This window comes from Panulirus ornatus, chromosome 40 (assembly GCF_036320965.1).
Source record: "Panulirus ornatus isolate Po-2019 chromosome 40, ASM3632096v1, whole genome shotgun sequence".
In the NCBI taxonomy this organism is placed as follows: domain Eukaryota; kingdom Metazoa; phylum Arthropoda; class Malacostraca; order Decapoda; family Palinuridae; genus Panulirus; species Panulirus ornatus.
This window is the reverse complement of record NC_092263.1, coordinates 11,544,588-11,564,707: the sequence shown is the minus strand read 5'-3', so window position 1 is coordinate 11,564,707 and position 20,120 is coordinate 11,544,588. Positions and strand designations below refer to the sequence as shown.

General features: G+C 38.2%; 2 protein-coding genes across 4 annotated transcripts; one reads left to right on the top strand and one right to left on the bottom strand.

Annotated features, from left to right (window-relative positions):
• The first annotated feature begins 1,039 nt into the window (after positions 1-1,039).
• On the top strand, positions 1,040-15,791 carry Chchd3 (Coiled-coil-helix-coiled-coil-helix domain containing 3). Of its 3 annotated transcripts, none has more exons than XM_071685526.1 (6): positions 1,040-1,247; positions 5,514-5,895; positions 11,103-11,361; positions 13,109-13,277; positions 13,913-14,119; positions 15,574-15,791. In XM_071685526.1, the coding sequence occupies exons 1-6, from the start codon at positions 1,182-1,184 to the stop codon at positions 15,601-15,603; spliced, it is 1,113 nt and encodes a 370-aa protein (XP_071541627.1). In that variant the 5' UTR covers positions 1,040-1,181; the 3' UTR covers positions 15,604-15,791. The 3 variants fall into 3 exon arrangements, with proteins under 3 accessions (XP_071541627.1, XP_071541625.1, XP_071541624.1); XM_071685524.1 differs by having other exon boundaries at positions 1,051-1,247; positions 5,514-6,270; XM_071685523.1 differs by having other exon boundaries at positions 1,051-1,247; positions 5,514-6,276.
• On the bottom strand, positions 15,748-19,903 carry mRpL42 (mitochondrial ribosomal protein L42). The gene is made up of 4 exons (XM_071685533.1): positions 19,745-19,903; positions 18,567-18,703; positions 17,691-17,842; positions 15,748-16,421 (listed from the first exon to the last, which is right to left on the bottom strand). Exons 1-4 carry the CDS (start codon positions 19,800-19,802, stop codon positions 16,367-16,369), a joined length of 402 nt encoding a protein of 133 aa, XP_071541634.1. The 5' UTR covers positions 19,803-19,903; the 3' UTR covers positions 15,748-16,366.
• Positions 19,904-20,120: the final 217 nt, after the last annotated feature.

Sequence of the window (20,120 nt, the reverse complement as noted above, 5' to 3'; positions counted from 1 at the left end):
CAAGATCAAGTAATAACATTTTAACTCTGAAACACTCTCTCTCTCTCTCTCTCTCTCTCTCTCTCTCTCCTCTCAATTTCTTTTCCTTGTAACCCCTTGTCGCACGGGTGTGTAATATGGTTCAGGGTTAAGTGTTTTATCATCAGCATGGAAGTTGTATCATAGGAATGAGAAGGCTTGAACCAATGTAATATTGTACAAATTGCCATGGACTCCTGGGGATTATACTTTCAGATGTGTATCTGTCTATTGGATTGGTGTTCAAGAATGAGGTAGGAATGCCACTGTTTAGTACTTTTTGAACCATTATTGTTTGTAGATGTTTCGTCGAATCCTTACTTGCTGGGAACAGATAATCTGAGTACAGATTAAAGAGAATTAGGAGTGGGTACTTTCTACCGGAACTCCTGGCATGTAGCAACCTCTCATTTTAAGAATATTCATGCAAACCCCTTCTGTCGTAAGCATCATTAAAAATACTCAGCGATATACTGCAAATGTAAGCAATATTAACCCCATTGAAGCCCAAAATGACACTAAATATTGAATGCCATTAGTATAACGCTACATAACTTGGTGCGATGAATCTAAATGTGGATTGGGTGCAGCATTGGGCAATTTTTCACAGGGATGAACAAGAAAGATAACAAACTGATTGCTGGAAAATTTTTGTAAGTACCTTTGAAAGTTATCACATCCGTCATAAGATAATGGTTTAGTTTCTTAAGAAACTGGTGACCTCTAAATTCTGATCAGTTTGTTTATTTAATTTTGCTTTTAGATATCAAATCAATCATTTTTGTACCATGTGTGAATTTAGCCTTCGACAAGTTGACCAATGACTATGAATTTGACTTAAGACAACCATAAGCAATATTTTTTAGTTTGGGGGCCAAACTTTAATCCGGCTGTACCGTGATCCTCATGGGGAAAAAAAGGAAAAAGTTTTGCATGTTGATTTTCCCTTGACGCTGTCTGTGCTGGGGAAAGAAAATGGGTTGAGATGATGGTGCATGATTTGGCCGGCAGATGGCAGGGGCGGCGGCTGAGGCAGCCAACCAGCCAGTGAGTCAGGCGACGTCGGAGGGGAAGGTTGGTCACGAGAAAAGGCTGTTTGCCCGGCATGCATTCCCAGCTGTCCTGAGCCTGCCACATCGTGTGCCCCCAACATTGCCACCACCATGGGCGCCGCCCAGAGCACCAGGAAGATCACGCTGGTCAATGACGATAAGGCTGGCGTCATCAAGGTGAGACGTGGAATATAACGGGGGTCGTCATTCAACGTCACTGGTTGAGAGTTCACTGTAGCATATTTGGTTTCGTTTGCTATGCAGGACACATTCAATTTATTGACCAGGGACTCGTCCCCCACACGGATCAGGTCGTGTGTGACATTCCTTGATCATAGGTGGCTTGTGAGGTTGGGAGTTCCCAGCCATTTTAGCCGGGTCCATGATGCACTGCAAGCAGCTAAAACATCTATCAATATTACCTTCCTAGGAGAGGTCATCTATTGACCTCGTTCGGGGTATTAAAGGGCTGTTTTGGAATTATGGATTGCAAGGCGAGTAAATGATCATTGCACCAACTTTGAGATCTTGGTGTGCCTTATGTAACTATTGTATAACACGGTACAATAATAAACCGTCTAGTTAATGGTCTTTTTTTTTTTTTATCATTTACTAAACTACTTTATTCCCAGGTCAATGGTATGGGGGTCAGGAGATCACAGCCTCCATTAGCCAGGTTTACGTATTGGTTGTTTTGCCGACAGTCTGCGGTATTTTGCCTCGATGGGACGGACACTATTATGCCGACAGAATTTATTTACCCTAGACTGACCTAATTTGTGAACTTGGCAGAGTTCCAGTTGAGTGGCACCACAGAAGTAACTCAAAATTGTAAGAATTGGATACCAGAATATAAACAAGTGTATCATAATTCTTATGATTTGATTATGTCGGGGGAGGGGGTGTGGTTTGAAATTTTTAGTGGTATGCTAATAAGTGAAGGGTAGGGTAATGGTGATCAGGGCTATTGTGGTGGTAAAAGTAAGTGAAATGCTTCTAGAAATCAACCGAATCCAAAATAATGTTTGGACGGCCTATAACAATTTTGAGTTCTATTTCTTTGATGCCGGTTCCTTCCAGGAACTCCCTTTAGGGGATGCGCAGTGTTTTCAGGTTGATATTCCTACCATCTACTACCTAATATATCCAATATTCCTACCTACTGCTACCTACTATGTCTACCTTATGTTCCATCTTAGTACCACCTAATGCTCCCATATTTATTGTTGGGAGTTTTTTCATTAGGTGTGTGCTGAGTGTGTGTCACTTTTACCCCACATTTTCCCTGTCATAAACAACTCAGAACCACAGTAGTATTCTTGGGGAAAAATAATGTGTGATTTACTCATTTGGCATGAATATCAATGGAAGTAGTTGCTAAAGCATTTTTTTTTTATTGGGATAGTCGAGAAAGCCAATAATAGATTGGTAACAAAGGGAAATGAATACGGCTGACATAATGATGTTTGACCCATTATTACTAGTATGTTGGGAAAATAACCACTACCTTTTATTATTGAAGGATTTGCTTATTAGAGCATTATGGTTGAATTTAAAAGATTATAATGAGAAGTAACAAACTATTAAAAAGAGCAGATGAAGCTTATAAGAATTTTGAAATGTTTTTGCCACAGATTGTCCAAATCTTGAAATATTAAGTATACCTATATGGGTTACTATTTCTCTCCTCAACAATCTGTTCTGCGAGTATGAGATTCTCTTGGGCTGTCATGGTTAGGATCTAACCCTCTTGGCTTTTTAGCAGGGAAAGACTGACTTTCCCCATCAGGCTCTATTTTCCCACTTGGATAGAGGCAGCATATTTGGCCAATAGATCCCACCACAGCAATGACATCATCAAGTTAGTCACTCCTGGCCTCCGAGCAGCACAGAATTCTCTTAGCATACTGATCAGATGGCTTCTACTTTACGAGCATTCTTCCATCCCATGCATTAGTGATGTTTTGTAGGGTTTTACAGTGCTGGTAGACCCAGAATGGGACAAATGTCATTGGTGCTGGGGACTAGTTTTGTCGCACTCTTGAGTTGATATCTTAGGACTTTCTTGATTGCATCAGCTATTTTGCAGGGTCCCATCTTAAATGGTCTGCATTTTGGAATTTGCATGAATATATTATCATAAACCTCAGTACAAACAGAGCTTTAGAGAACACCTAACAGATGACTTTTTATGTGATTATTTATCCATCTAATCAGAATAGGACCAACAGTTAGTTTGGAAAGCCTCTCAGTACTTTGAAGCATCTGATATCTTCCTTTTGACTGAATCTTGGTGTTTGAATACTTTCTCTAATGCGTTTCATGATGAATGTATGGTTGATAGCACCGTTGACTCATATAAAAGTGCCCCTAAAGAACCCATCCATCAGGGCTTTAGTGTTAATCTATCAGGCCCTGTTTGGGATAAATTTCTCCGTCTCTCTTTTTGAGCAGATTGGTTGCTTCTCTGCTGTAATCTAACTGGGAGCTTTCTAAAGCCCAAGACATTTGACAGTCGTGTAGTTTTCCGGCATTTTATCTCTACATCTTATGAAAATTCTTTCTTATAGCCGTAGGCTTTTGGAAGATAGTGAATTGCTGTAGATGTTATGTCGACACTGGAATCTTCTCTCCATGATAACAGCTTCTAAGTTGAAACCAAATGCTAGTTTTATGGCTGAGAATGAATCTATGAGTAGTACATCTATATATACCTATATTGTCATCAGTTCTTGGAAGATATCTCCTAGAAAGTCATGTCCTATGCCCAGTTACTTTTTTACATTTTGTACTTCCCCTGAAATTATTGATGGGACCATTTATTTGTGCACCCAGAACCTTGATACTATGATTGATGAGTATTTTCTCTGCTCTGAAATTACAGCCCCCAATCTACAACCAGGCCCCACAGACCTTTCCATAGTTTCCCCAGACGCTTCTTATACCTTGCTTCAGTCCACTCAGGAAACCTTGCCCATATCATATATATCACATTGCTCTGATTCACTCTTTCCCATACATGCTTTACACCTTCCTGCATGTTCAGGCCCCTTAGAACTCAAACTTTATTCAGTCCATCCTTTCATCTTCTTTTTGGTCTCCTTCTCCCCTCCACCTCTGACACATTTATCCTCACTGTCAACCTCTCCTCACTTATTCTCTCAGTATGTCTGAACCATTTTAACACACTTTCTTCAGCTCTCTTCTTAGTACACTACCTTCATACATTGTCATTTCATATGTGATCAACCCTCCAAACATCACATATTGTCCTCAGATATTTCATTTCTAGCACATTCACCCACTTCCATACCTTCTAATCCACAGCCCATGCTTGCATCCATACAGCACCGTTGGGACTACTTTACCTTTGGACGTGCTGATCTTCACCCCATCAAATAGTATCCCCTCTTTCTACACATTGCTTAATGATCCCAGGACCTTCACCACCTTCCCACCCTGTGGTTTACTTCAGCTACCATGGCTCCATTTGCTGCCATGTTCACTTATAGGTGTCTAAAACACTTCGCTTTCTCCAAATTTTCTCCATTCAAGCAAACCTAAACTCTCCTCTACTGAACCTGATAAGCTTGCTGTTATTCACAGTTAACTTTCAACATTTCCTTTTTCATGTTCTCCCAAACTCGTACACTAGCTTCTGCAGTTTCTCATTCAAATCTGCCACCAGCACCATGTCATCAGTAGACAATAACTGACAAGCCTTTCAGATACCCCTCATCCCCCCAAAAATTGTATACCTGCCCCTCAGTACAAGACCCTTGCATTCACCTCTCTTAGCACCCCATCTCTAAACAGATTGAGCAGCCATATTTACATCATAAACCCCTTTTGGAGACCATTTTCACCTGGAGTCACTCGCCTTCCTCTACCTACTTTCACACATGCAATGCTCTTTTGATAGAAACTCATTGTTTTATTGGCTCAACCTGGGCATATCCAAGAGTAAATGATGGGAAAGATGGTTTCAACCTAAGCCTTCCTCAGAATCCTTTTGTTAGAGGAATCAATGAAATGGGTTGTTGGCATGCTTTTATCTCCTTTTGGGGATGATATCTTTGCATAGATGTTGTGGATCTACTTTGAAAGAGAGATTCTAGCATGCCTTCACATTATCATGGAAGGTATGCATTTCTGCCTTTGCGTTTAGTCTAAACCCTCATTCCTCATGTACTTATGCTCTCATGTTCATGGAAAAGACTTCAGAGGTGAGAATTGTAGGCTTTGAAACCAAGATTGATTCTTGAAGGCAGTGTCTGTGAGTGTTTTCTTCAAATTTTTTTAGATTCCCTCTTTTCTCTCTTTTTTTCATAAAACCTTTTTCTATACCAATTAAAACAGTTTATCATCTGTTATCTGTCTTTCTGTTTCTCTCAAATAAATACATGAGCAGACAAATAGCAGCTAATATTATATTCTTTGCAGTTATCGGAATCTTTGGCTTATCGACTACGAGGCCAAATCGAAGGTCAGCAGGGTGCAGCAGAAGTTCCTGGCCCAGCAGCAGAAGCAGAACCACTCCCCACCCCAACTCCTGTCCCTGTAACCCAAGATTTCACGCCCTCTGAAGTCTCAGTACCCTCCTCTCCCATTCCTCAGGTTCCAGAAACTCCCAAAATCCCTGACATTGCCCCAGTTCCAGAGACTGCAGCTCCTGAACCCACAGCTTCTGAGACTAATGCTCCTGAACCCAGTTCTCAGAAGCCCTTAACTTCTGGACCTCCAGTCCATGAGCCACCAGCCCCAGAGTCTGTGGTCTCTGAGCCTTTGGCCCCAGAGTCTTTGGTTGCTGAGCCAACAGCTGCGGGTGAGTCTCACCCTTTGGCTGATGTGCCAGTTGATACCCCTTCACCTACTTTAATTGATGTATCTGAGCCTTCTCCTTCTGTCTTGCCATCTGTAGCTGAATATGCTGACCCTCAGCCTTCTGCACTTGAGGATAACATTTCTAAGCCACAAGAAATTACTGAGATCGAAAGTTTTGAACCTCAGGTATCTGTTTCCTTTGATGAATCTAGTACATCATCATCCGAGTCTCAGAGCCCCTCCACTGAAATTGTAGATCCTCCCGTCACTCTGCCAGTTGAAGAAGAAGCAGCAGTAGCAGCAACTGCAGTTGTAGAACAAGTACAGTTGCCTACATGTGAGACACTATTAGCAGCTGCCTTTCCCATTGATGAAGGTGAAAGTAGGTGTTGGACATGACTTGAGTTATCTGTTCTTACCGCAACAAGAACATTGTAGGATAGAGAAGAGCATGGGAATAGGGTCTTTAGTTTATTTGATATGTTGATTTGTTCATATTGCTATCATATGACCAGTGTTGAAATATGATTGTTTTTAGTACTGAATTGGATACAAGCATACAGTAGTTTTGTTACTAAATTACCTGAAGTGGATACAAGCTCACTATACAGAGTATTAATGGAAATTTGACAGTATTAGTTACCATGTTGGGATTCATATGTCACTTTTCTGTCTGTCATCATTTGCACCATTCCTAATTTCATGAGGTGTTTGTGGCCTTTCATATTGCCCAAACACAGTTCTGACCTTTGCCCTGCATGTTAAAGTGAGACATTACCTTCCAAAATTTTGGTAGTGCTGCTTTTTTTCTCATGAATTGACAGACTTTTATACACCTCTGAAAAGCGCTTGCTTGTTGGGATTAAGAAAATGTTTTATCCTGTTTAAACCTCATGTAAACAGCAGTTAGATTTTGTGCTCTTTGTACTACCTTGCTCCTAAAAAGTGTAATTTGAGAGTGACTTGTATCTTCTTTATTTTTGTACATTTTTTTTATACTTCCTCTCTGATTGGCTCTGCTAACTTTGTCATTAAGAAAAAAAGACATATATAGTTAATCTATATTATGTACATGCATTATATTTGCACATTTAGAATGAGATTAATAAGTCCTGGGTATTTGCTGATGTGATGTCCAATTTCATGTCATTAATGGTATTCTGTTTAGCAACAAGTATTGGTGATAACACTCGCAATGTTTCATCGTAATTCTCTTTAGTTTAAGCCAGACATGAGATGTTAATTCAGGTAAGATATTTAGCTTGTTGATAAGAAGATTTATTTCACTTCATTTTGTAAACAAGATTGAAGACTTCACACAGCTGAGGAAATGTTTGAAATATGGAATCATTTTAAAAGTGTTTCCTTAGATTTTTTCTTTTGGAGAAAAAGGTCAATCTTATCACATCATATTAGTGTACCTTCCCACATAAATACAATATAGGCATATGAGCCTGACTGTAGGATGTGAGGGTCAAGAGATAGTATCAGTTCCCAGGAATATTTTGCAATTTTATTGATTCTTTTTAATGTATAAATATCTTGTTTCAATGTAGCTTTGCCCAGGTTTCCTGCTCCTAGCTGACTAAATATTAATGCAGAAAATATTAGCTTTTGTTGAGTCTTTGACAGAGATGCATGTGCTTATGAAGAACCTGTATCCATCCCTCCGTTCCTTAACCTGTAGAGGCTAACTGGTTTGTAGCTTCTGCTCTGGCCTGCAATGTTGAGTTGTGCCTAGGACTGCCATGTGCCTGGTACTGTCACATGTCTTCACGATCACATGCCTGATATTGTTGTGCGCCTAGCATTGTCATATGCTTGGCACAGTCATATAATGTCTTATAATGTTATCACATATCTAACACATTCATGTGTCTAACACTGTCATGTACCTGGTTATGTTACATTTGGCATTCTTGTTCCTGGTAATGTCTGGAACTTCTGTACCCGAGACACATTTAATTCTTTGGTGCTTAGGGGGCCTTTACCACCTTAAAAGACTAAGAAATTTACAAGTATGTAAAATATGGTAACATTTCCCAAACTATATTTATCAAAGTTATTTCCAAAGTTCACATAGCCATATGATCTCTGAAAAGTTTCAGTATTATTTAAACCTCTGCTATGTTCTATGCTGCATGTACTGCTCCAGACTCAGTATTTTTATAGTGTTTATTCTTATTCTTTTTATAGGATGTTATAATCGCCAAGTTATAATTGCTTGAGTTGAAGGACCTTTAGCTTGCATCATTGTGTGCTTTAAACATGTGTGCCAGACTGTGGGTGAAGAAAAACATGGTGTGAATGAGTCATTAACTTTCATAGGGCTTAGAATAAATTTGAAATGTTATACAGTGGTAATAACACGTGGATTTCTGATAATGGTGTCCGTTCATAGTGCTCCAATAACAGGAAGTCACGAAAATCAGGTGTCAGAAAAGTTTAGATCTCTGAAACTAAATATGCAGTGCAGCAACTGTCCATGAATTACAGATCTGTAACTACAGCCATAATTTCTTTCTAAAATCTTAGATCAGCAGCATGGATTAAGGTTATTGCACCGGGTCATTTGAACTCTTGGCAACTTATCATACCCTCTACTAAACAACAGCAGTAACTCGATAACCTCCAAAGATGCAACATGGGGCAATGGACATGCAGTCGGTGTCGCTAAAATCAGTTTGAAATAACATGTGATAGCCTGTGTCTCGCACTTCATTATATCATGTGACAGTTTATTGCTGCTGTTCTGATAAAATGCCATTTCAGCACATTACAGTTGAGATTCTAATATGACAGTGTAAACATTTAGAAGTAGTTGGTCTCCTAATTATGTGATGCATCACAAGCACATTGTCATATTGTTTGGTTTCTTTTTTATGAACGAGAAGGTTGGGAAGGAACGCATGTGGGCCTTTTGGTACTAGAAATTAAAGCAGTTGCTAGTAGAGGAAGTACATGATCACTGTGACAAATGAGAATGGAAGATCCTTTCATGGCAGATTACCTGTCTTGAGATATTTACTTCCTGAGCTCTCATTTTACTGCAAGCAAAAACTTACACACCACTGGGATTGTCACAACTTTTAATTTTCATTTCATATTTTTAAAAGTCTTGTTGTAGAAATATTTTATTGCAAAGCATTCTATTAATGTCGCTTCTTAAGAAAATAGATGAAACCTTTAAAACTATGAGCAAATGCATTTCACTTTTAGTAATGCCATTTTAAAAATCATAGCAGAATGTACATGTGTTTCATTGTTACAAGAATATTACCAGAGAGATTCGTAAAAAAAGGGGTCATAGTAAACCCTTGATCTGTAGGGTGGTGACCTGTATAGTTAGAGTTTAGATTATACCAGATATAATATAATAGAATTTTTGATTCCAACATGCAGGATTTCTGTAACCTGTAAATAGTTTACAATAACTTGGTTACATATCAACCTTTATTTTAAGTGTCATTTTCTTGGAAATAAGTTTGTATACTCTTAGACTTTACCTGAAACTCCTTTATTTGTTCTTAAATTCCATATTATTGACATTTTAGGATTTAAGTGTGAGAATGGATAGGGGAAAATTGAGGGCATAATTAGCAGGCATTGGGTCCTTGGGATAAATGAAAATGGGAAAGAGCCTCTTGAAACATGGTGACTGGGAATATTTGATTTAAAAAAAGCATATGTAAGTGAATGTGGTCAGGGGGGTCACTGGGTATTATTGGGTTATGTTTTTATGTACAATTGTGCCAATTAGATAATGTTGAATTTGAACATGCATAGGGTGGCAGCAAGTGGAATATCTCATCATTTTGTGTTGGAGGTGAGTTTAAAGTTTGTGGTGATTTTAGTAAATGAAGAGTGTTGCAGAAATTGTAAAAACAGGTTAGATTGGAAGAGATGCCAAGAGAAATATGGAAGGTATTTAGGGTGTGTGACGTGTAAAGAGGGGTGATAGCTGTGTGAGCTGAAAAAGAGGGCATATGAGACATGGGATAAAAGATTGTCCATGATTTTCAGAATATGTTTTGGAAGGATATGAATAGTACCAGGAGAACTAGAGAACATTGGGGGAGACGGTGATGAGAGCAGATACTGAAGTGGTAACAAGGAAAAGAGAAATTATAATGAAATGGAGCTGATATTCTGAAGGACGGTGTTAGATGATAGGGTGGTGGATGTGGTGTGTTTGGTATAATGTGCATTGCAATGAGTGTCGTGAATGGTATGGTGAAAAGATGGAGATAGCGAAAGCCTTACATAAGTTGAAGAGTTGATATGATTTCAGTCGAGTTTTTTTAGGAAAAGGGTAACTGTTGTTGATTGGTTGGTCAAGCTATTCATCATTTGTGTAATGCAAGTTGAGGTGCCTGAGGACTGGTAATAGGAATGTATAGTGCCCTTGTATAATGGCAAGAAAAACAAACGTGAATTTGCAAATTAGTGGTATGAATTTGTTGTGTATATCTCATTAGGTATATTGGAGAGATAGGAGAAGCAGTTAGGTTTGAAAATATAGGGTTTACAGATTTGGCTTTTTCTAGGCATTTTTATGTACATATTATTGTGCCTTATATAAACATTACTTTTGCATGTAGATGCATATCAAAAAGTTTGATTGTTGAAAAAATGTTGATTGTTGAAAAAATGACAATATTGCTCGAGCTTAGAACTTTAGTGGAGGTACATTGCAAAGTCATTTGTTTGTTTTCAGTTGAACTGACTGCAAACTGGGACCACATCTATTGCAGATAGGTATTGTTTCATTGAAAAGTTTCAGTAGATACATACATTTTAATGCTCACCCTCAGGAGGTGAGGTGATGAAGGCCCTTTAACATCTTCAGTGTACTGTCATTTGCTTTATCTGGCATGTGATTGGTAGTCATGTCACAGGTATACTCATGTTCAGACATATTTCCGGGACTCCAATGTCTTGTGAAGCATACGATTATTCATTGATATTTATGATTATTAACATTGGCAGTTGCTTTATTTTGCAAAAATTTTGTTGCTCTTATTTTGTTGTGCATTACTAACATAACTAACTTCTTAACAAAATGTTTTGTGTGTTGTATATTAGCTTTATTGCAAACAAATGAGTTGATAAATAATATAGCTGATTAATATTTATGCGATATTGGGTAACAATAGGTCACTGAATTCCTAGCATTGGCAGAGTATTCCATGGTGATTTTCCACACAGCCTCTCCAGTTGCTGAGAGTACTCCAGACACATCAGGACCTCCTGTTGTTGAATCCATTGAAACTTTACCATCATTGGCTCTGCCTCTTGTAGTAGAGGAGGCAGTACCATCTGACATAGCAAAGGAACTGCTTGTTGCAGTGTCTCCACAAGGAGAACAGGAGGTAGTGCCAACTGATGGAGCTGAGGAACCAACTGTTGCACCTACATCTTCACTGCCTGCTGTGGAGCCTTCTCCTGATGTTGGGATTGCAATCAAGTAAGTACAGTGGAAATTGGTTTTCAAGGACCACATGTAACTTTGTGTAACTCATATAAATATGTGACTAATAAATATATACAGGTAGAATGTGGTGAACCCCAAGTCAGGTGTTTTCAGTTTTACTGCTGGGTTGGGGCAAGAGCTTCTAGGAAGTAATTTCAGTAAATGTTTTTCTCTAGTACCAGACATGACTTGAAAAAAAGAGCATCCTGATTGTTGCCATCTTGGATGAAGGGTCATCATATAGATATAAGGGAAAAAATGTAGAAAGAATTGATTTGAGCTTCACAAGTGTTTACAGACCCAGCTCTATGGTGAAAGGGCTGTAAGAAGTGGAAAAGACAAAGACACTAGAGAGTATAATGGTTAGTCCTCATGTGGAAGCAGCCAGATGCAAGCTGCAGGTCCAGGTTATAGAGGCTACAATACATCCAGATGGCTCATTGAAAACTGGGGCTGAAATTAATGCTGTAGAATAGAGGGGGGAAAGCAACATCAAAGAGAACAGAAAGGAAATGTTCTTCAGAATACAGTTGTCCTTCCATCTTATGAAAATTCATCCTTTTTTACTAGCATTCTATTGTACTTATCTAATAGAGCTTTGCCCTTTACACTTGGCTTTCTTGTGTTCGTACGAACTTCATAGAAAAATGATTTTCTCTCAAATTCTGATTATTTTTCTTTTGAGATTCACTCCATTTTCATTTATATTTATATACCATCCTTTCAACTCCTTTTTGCTTGTATTTAATGTTCTCAACTTCATCTGTTTCCTGGCAGGTTTAGCTACTTCCATATCCCTCCTTTTTTTTTCTCTTTTCTTATCAACCATGATTGAGAAGGCTGACCAGGGTGTGCTGAAGTGGTCTGGACGCATTTAGAGAATGACAGAGGATCTGTATTGAAAGTGGGAGACCAAGAGGGAGTTGGTACAATAGTGTGAAAGAGGCTTTAGGGTAGAATGAATTGGAGCACTGTGGTATATGGAGGGACAACGTGCTATCAGTACTTTGAACCAGGGCACATGAAGTTGTCGAGGTTTACCATGGAGTAGTCGTTTGAACTCGACTGTGAATGGTAGCCTCCATTTTGGGATATTATTCATGACAAATAGAGAGATAACTTATAGAAGTAAAGCTGTTTGTCTGCTCCTGATGCTGTCTTGCTATTTTAAGAAAAGGAGTTGTATGTAGAAGAGAGAGAGAGAGAGAGAGAGAGAGAGAGAGAGAGAGAGAGAGAGAGAGAGAGAGAGAGAGAGACTTGCACCATAACTGCAGATTACCTCTTATGCCATTCAGAGCAGAGATGGTATTCCATCAGTTACATACAACCTCCAGAATGACACCATTATGTATCCTTAACCCATGTCTAGTGTGTTGAATTGAAACACTCGTAATAGTGCATCACTCGTATTCACTCTACAAACTATGTTGATTGTCAGATGAAACCATCTCCATTCAGTGTTTTAAAGGTGAAAAGGCTGGCACTATCACTCAGTCCACATTGATTTATTTATCATTGAGGTCTAAATGATAGTTTGATTTTCCCCATGTTTCTGTTCAGCATTTCAACATACTGGACATAGGTTGAGAATGTGCGAGTTTTGTTTTGGAGGCTCTGTACCTGATCCAGCCCTTCAAATTAGAAATGAAATAATGATAGTTTGATAGAGATGCATTGAATTGATGTGGTTTTTAATTACATTAATGCTATCTGTAGTATTTAAAGTGAAATTTTTTGTTAGGGCTGGCCCAGGACCTACCCTTATTCAGCCAGCTGGTAACATTCCACCATGGTCAATATATGCTGAAGAAGCCCATTTGATGGTTATGCGGCTGCGAGAGGAAAAGGAACAGGAGATAAAGAAACTGAACCTGGATTGGCGTGACAAGGTGGAAGCTAGAGAAAAGGAAGTAAGTAAAATAAGTGGCATAGATAAGATGATCACAGAGAAGAATATGTGACTTATTGATAGTGTAATTTAAATGATAGACAAGGTAGTCTGACAAAATGGATGTTTGAGAGGTGGGTACTTGTAAGATATGTATGACAAGGTACACATACATGGCAAAGAGTAGGATTTTAGTTAATGACTCATGATAGAGAAAAAAGTAATCTTTTCTCATCTAGAATTGAGAAGGAAATAGTAGTTTGGTATGGTAAAGATGTTGGCAAGAAAGTCTTGCAGTTCTTGGTTGTAAAGATGATCTCTGGAAAGGAGAGAGTTGTATGTCATATGGTTATGCAGCTGTCACAGTTTGTGACAGTGTTTCAGTTTTCAAACTTTCTTGCTCTTTCACATTTTGGGTCACATGACCCATTAGAGAGACTCATTTCTTTCATAAATTATTAGTCTTGAGTTTTTATTAACTTTTACTTTTTTTTCATGTTTGTTTATAGTAGAAGAGAGGTGTGGTAGTATTGCATCATAAATGAAATAGCTGACCAGGATGTGTTGAAAGTTTTCTAAATGTTACTATTTTGGAAATTTCAGATGATAATTAGTATTATTGGAGAATTTAGTTGCTTTTTTTTTTACTCAAAACAGTTTACCAAGATGGCCCGTTTGTCTGAGGAGGAGATCGGTGCTGCTTTTAAGGATGTTGAGAAGATGTTCTTGAAGGCATCAGTTTCTCCAGTGTGCCAGAATCAGCAAGAAGCTGTAATGACTTGTTATCAAAGTCATCCGCGGCAGGCGTTGCGATGTGCAAGAGATGTGGAGCAGTTTACCCAGTGTGTCAATTTGTCACGATTGGTAAGGATATTAAAAGAAAAGGATGTTTTGATGATGCTATATGTGAGTTTATAGTAGGAAGATTTGGGCAGGAGCATTAGTTAGTAACATTAAGTAGAAGTGGGAGGTAGGAGCATTAGATAGAAGTAGTTTTCAGGAATATTAGGTGGGAGCCTCTGCAAATACTGCGCTAGACTTGCCTTCTGCTAGTGGCCTGTTAAGGGTTAGGATCTAAAGGCTATGAAGTGGCACTGGAGTCCTTTAGTTATGGAGACTCTGTTGCCATGGCCACCCCTTTGAGGGAGTTCAAGTTGAAACAGGCATCAGAGGTATAGATAGATAGATAAGAGTTTAAAGAACACTGGTGCAGTAATTTAAGTTGGTACTCTATTGCCATGATAAGCTAAATAGTTTCATCATTCTGATTATCAAGCACACCAGTCTCTTCCTGCGTGTGGTTGAGTTAAAAGGCATCTTTGGCAGGGTTTTAGCATATTCTGAGTATGAAAAAAGGGTACAAAATCTTGTTAAGGGACTTCTTACTGCAAGTAAATCCTCTGCTCCCTACTAATAATTGTAGCTGTGTCCATGCTATAGGATCCTCATAAAGGGATCGTGGGGTTAAAGAATTGAAATTGAATAAATTTATGTATGACCTCTGTTTCCCCACATCAAAGCAAGCTAACATATTGAGAATCTGCATGTTTGGCCATCGTTGATCGTGGAATATCTTTAGCTATCATGTGAAATGCACTGAAACCACAGCTCCCTATCCACAAACAGGCCTCACACCTTTTCATGGTTTACCCTAACCGTTTCACATAGTACATCTTTCCAATTCACTCTATCTGATGCATGCCTTTCACCTTCCTGTATGTTCAAGCCTTGATTGCTCAAAACCTTTTCCAGTGCATCCTTCCACCTCCTATTTAGGTCTTCCTGTTCCCTCCACTTCTAACACACATATCCTCTTTGTCAACCACACCTCTCTCTTACCCTTTACTTACTCGATCAGTCCACATCACACCACATATTGTCCTCAAACATTTCATTTCCAACTTATCTAGTCTCTTTATTTTTATTAAACTTTTCATTGAATTTTATCCAAAATCTTCACCTATTCTTTATGGGGCAGTTAGATCCTTTCAGACCCAAATAACTGACACACTCCATACCAGTTAGTATGGGTTTATGATGTATTTTGCATTTAATAATGTCACACGCATTTTAACGGTTGGCTTGGTATCCTTAACGTGGTTGGGAAGATTGTTTGAAATCAAGTGGGAAAGACTTGGTGAATACATTTGTGAGATGTATGCATTTTTTTTTTAGGTAAGTTCATGTGAATTTGGCTTTTCTTATTATGTAGGTGAAGGGTCTTGGTGTGTCTTGGGAGGATTAGATATGTTGGAGATCATGTATGTATTCATATATTGTAAGATCATATGATAAAAGTTTTCCTCTTTTCTTTTCAGCAATCGATAATGAAGCAGAAAGCAAACTAGCTGTTTAATGGCTAAGTAAGAAATTGTATCATAGATCCTCGACAACTGCATTCTCCTTTCAAGTGGTTTCTAACTTTTAGGCAAATGCCTGATAGTGTACAGTTTCTTGTGTTGTAAATTTTTCATGATATCAGAAAAAAAAAATTATTGTACATTACTAGGTATCTTTTAATAAATATTTACACATATGAGTGTTTCACTTTTTTTTTTTTGCATGATAAGTTGGAATGAAAAAGTTACAATGTGACTAAGAAAGATGGTATGAAGAAATCATTGCAAAGGCACAAGACAAACTCTCTTGGGCATTGCTAAATACATGGTATGAGAGAGTGATGAATCAACCCAATGTGAAGAGTAAAAAAGTTTAAGTGCTCAGTTAACTTGAACTTTGTTTAAAATACCAATTTTCCTTTCTATCTCAAAAACTTGATTCCTGTTCTCCACATCAAATGCATTGGAAAAATTCTGCTATATGCTATGGACATAACCTGCTAATTTTACAAAAATCCACAATGAAACAAAGGGGAGATAAGTCTTTTTAAGCTTAGAGTTGTATACAATGCTTTTTGTTTTATGATTTTAATTATTATTATAACTATTCTAAATTTTAACAAATGTTTGTGGCTGTACATTATTTCCAGATGAAAGTATTTTAGAGATATGAAAATTTTTCTTGCAGCATGCTTAAAACAATATAAGACATCAAACATATACAACATGAATGGACCCATCTATTCGCTTAACGTCCTTCGTACTAACATGATCACAAATATTTTCTATCTCGAGGAGGATTCTTCTTAGCAAAACGTTTGTCTGGCCTGAAAAAAAACAATAAATAAAGTTTCCAAAAACATTAACTACTGTCCTTAATCTACAGTGATACAAATGAAACAGACAATTTCAAGAGAGTTAGGCTGTCATCTTTAAAAGCTGAACACAAATAACCACACAGTCATGATGCAATTTAAATGAAATTTAACAAAAAATTACAGACAAAGACGGTGATGAAGGCTTGAGGTGCTGCTGGATTGGAATGGGGTAAAGTGAGAATCAGTGAGCTATCACGGAAGAGGGACTAGGTTTGTTTGTTTCCATCACTCATTTAATTATCTGATCCAGCAGCTGCTGTCGTATCAAAGGTAAAGCAGATAATTATGGGAACTTGCTGAAAAATATGGTGATGAGGGATTGAGGTGATGGTGAAGTGGAACAGGTTGGAAGGAGTTACTGGGAGGGAAAGGGGTGAGGCACTTGGGGGGAGGGGTCTAGGTAACCTGAAATGATGTGATTTAACAATTGTCGCAAAATCACATGGAATACAGACTTGACACCCTTAACATTCCTTCCTCTAATTTCACCTCAAGAGCAATAGCTTAAATTCTGTACTCCCCTTTCAGTATCAGTAACATTCCTTACAAATGTATCGAAATGACTGCACTACAATAACTAATGGGAGAGTAAGTACAACAAACCATGGAATGTCAGGTAATCTTTTGTTTATGAAGAGACTGGTAAAGAGTAAGATATGAACATGTGCCAGTTGGTAGGATACAAAATGAATAGCATTTTGCTAAGACATCATTAAAAAAAATGCATGTACAAAATAACCTGACATACATTACTATATATATTAATATTTTGCTGTAAACATTGAAATCATAAATGAATTTCTGTAAACTGTTGCCAATACAGTGCATTAGTGTTGTAAGCTGATAATGTACCTAAATTCTCAAGTCAAAACATCAAAAGTCAAAGTTAGGTATGCTTGTACACATACAGAATAAGGATTAATTTTTTTTGTCTGTGTTTTAGGGTTTGGCGAGATGTAACCTCACTGTACTAACAGGTTTTGGCAAACTGTTATGAATGAACAAATAAGTATGATTTATGACGTTCTGGGAAGTAGATTAATACTGAAAAGTGAATGATTATCATACACTACAATGTCTTGGTATTATGTACGATGAATGTGAAAAATGGAATCTGGAGCTCTTACAAACTAAATTTCCTCTCCTAAATTTCATGTAAAAACTTGGTGCACTCTATCATAAATTTGCCCATTGTGATAATAGATGCATCTTCCTTACCTTGGAAACCATCGGTGCTTAGTGGTGTAGGTAAGTTCCTTAAGTTCCTTGTTGATAAAGTACGGGTGCTTACTCTGGAACAAATTCTTCATCCCCTTGTTGTACTGAATTTTAAGTATGGAATCTGATTCAGGAGCGGTTTCTGGTAATGGCTGAAAAACAGTCAAGATATAATCACTCTTGGCATCTCCTTCCTGGTGCATGGGGTACATGCAATATTCTTGCTTAAGAGACTAAAATACATCTACTTATAACAACAACAAAACCAAATTCTCATCTGGGTATGTTAGAAAGCTAATCATATTTGCATAAGCACATTATTAAAAAAAACTCGCAAACATGCCACCTTAAACAAACCCTTTTCATAAGCCCTGCGTATGTCCATTTACAGTATACAACTTACCGTAATAACTATGTTTTGCTTTGCTATGCTTTCACACAATGAAGAATTTTCTAAATATTCCCCTTGTACATTATACTGCTTCACATACCTTCATTCACATTTCTGCTATCATAAACAGAACTCAATTACATTTGTCAACAATCATTCCCCAAGTACCTAGATGTACCTGTCCTCACCTAACAGATGTACAGCAGGACGTGTTCATCTCTTTCGTGGTTTATCACTTCTTTCATACATTCAACTAAACTATCTTCGATTTTCATCAATTTCATCTGGCAAAACATCCTCCATGGTCATACATCTTAGAAGGCTTTCATACATAACCGCTTAACACTCGCATCATAAATCTTCCGCACATCTGTGTGCTTTACTTACCATAGGATTCTAATTTCGACTGTATTATGCAAGCTGTCTCTCGACTGATTTTATTCCTTCCCCATAACGCCCTAAGAACCCCCTTTCATATTCAATACCTTGGTCAATTCATATGGAATTTCAGGTTCAGGATGCCAACATACAACAGTCTTGCCATCGTCAGTTACAACCACAGCTTCTTCCCTGCCACGAACTTTCCAGGGTCGCTGGAAGCTGCTCATCCACAGACATGTTCCTGCAAGAAGTTATTGTGTAAGTGTCTCCAAATAAATTACTATGAATATATAATTTTGCAAGCATTAAGAAATGAGCACCACTTCCCAGGAAGAGGCTAATTCAAACCATTCATCAGGTGACAAAACAGATTAAAACATAGTATGATGAACAGTGCTGCAGTACTTACAGTCTGCACACACCATCAATTATGACGGATTACTTATTGTTTACACGTAATATCAAGTAAATTCTAATACCTGTGAATGATTATATTAAAAAACTATCAGTCGCCTGCAACCCATACTGCATGGCCTAGAAGAAACATAAACGGCTCACAAACGCAGTACAGTAATTATTCCAGAATTGGCATATAAATCTAAAGGCTTATCCAAACTACTTGTACAAATAATCGAAATCCCTTGCAAGTAGATAATGATTTTAAAGGTACATCAAACAGCAAAACATTGAGATGTCCGACAAGGTTGCTTGAAACAGTTTCCGTCAACATCATCCAGCTGACTTAGGAATCGAAATGCTGTTATTAAGTCACCCTACACTCTTCTCTCCTCCAAGATGGACAGTTACGTAGCCCTCAACCTTTTAATCATATTCTTACGCTTCTTTTCATGTGGTAACCTGACCAGAGAGACATAACCCACCTTAGACCTCACATATGTCGTGAGAGCAACCTAAGACCTATGTTCACCCTAAACATATGTCATTAGAGTAATTAATCAGCCTAATTAACAATGAGAGTGAGGGTAGAGGGGGCCATCGGCTCTTCCCAAGTGATCATGTGGGGTGACTCTCCTGTGTGGCGACTCTCCTCTGGGGTACTTCCATCCCTTGATCAATCCAACGCGCTTCAGGTCAATAATCAATATCAACTCACTCTTAAAGGCAAAGTTTTACATATATTTTCCCTCCCTACTATTCTAACGACTGAAGAGACAAAATAATAACAAGTCCTTAATTCACAATGGAGGGGACGACTATAATAGAGACATGGTTGGCAAAATGCCTCCCATGTCTATATCTATTGAAGTCTAGAGTGTCTGACCTGTGGTGGGCAGGAGTACAGAGGTGCACAGTGACCTCCCGGCCTTGAGCAGCGCCATAGGTTTTAGTGTCAAGTCTCAGAATAGGTTTATATAGAGTGGACGAGGACCACACGACTGGTCCAGGTCAGCCTCCCATCTTCCTCCACCATCAAAACATCAGTCAGGTCTTAACTACTCATTAGGAAAGGAGTAAGGTCGTCAAGCTTTAAGGGGATATTGGAATAAATGAACAAATAAGATCTTCAAGTACGTCATTCCATGACTTTCGCTTTACTCTTCCTTATATTCACCGTCGGTACTTATTTACCAAATGACTATACTAAACTGATATGGACGAGATTTATTTCACTGTCTTTATGAAACGTAAAAGCAATT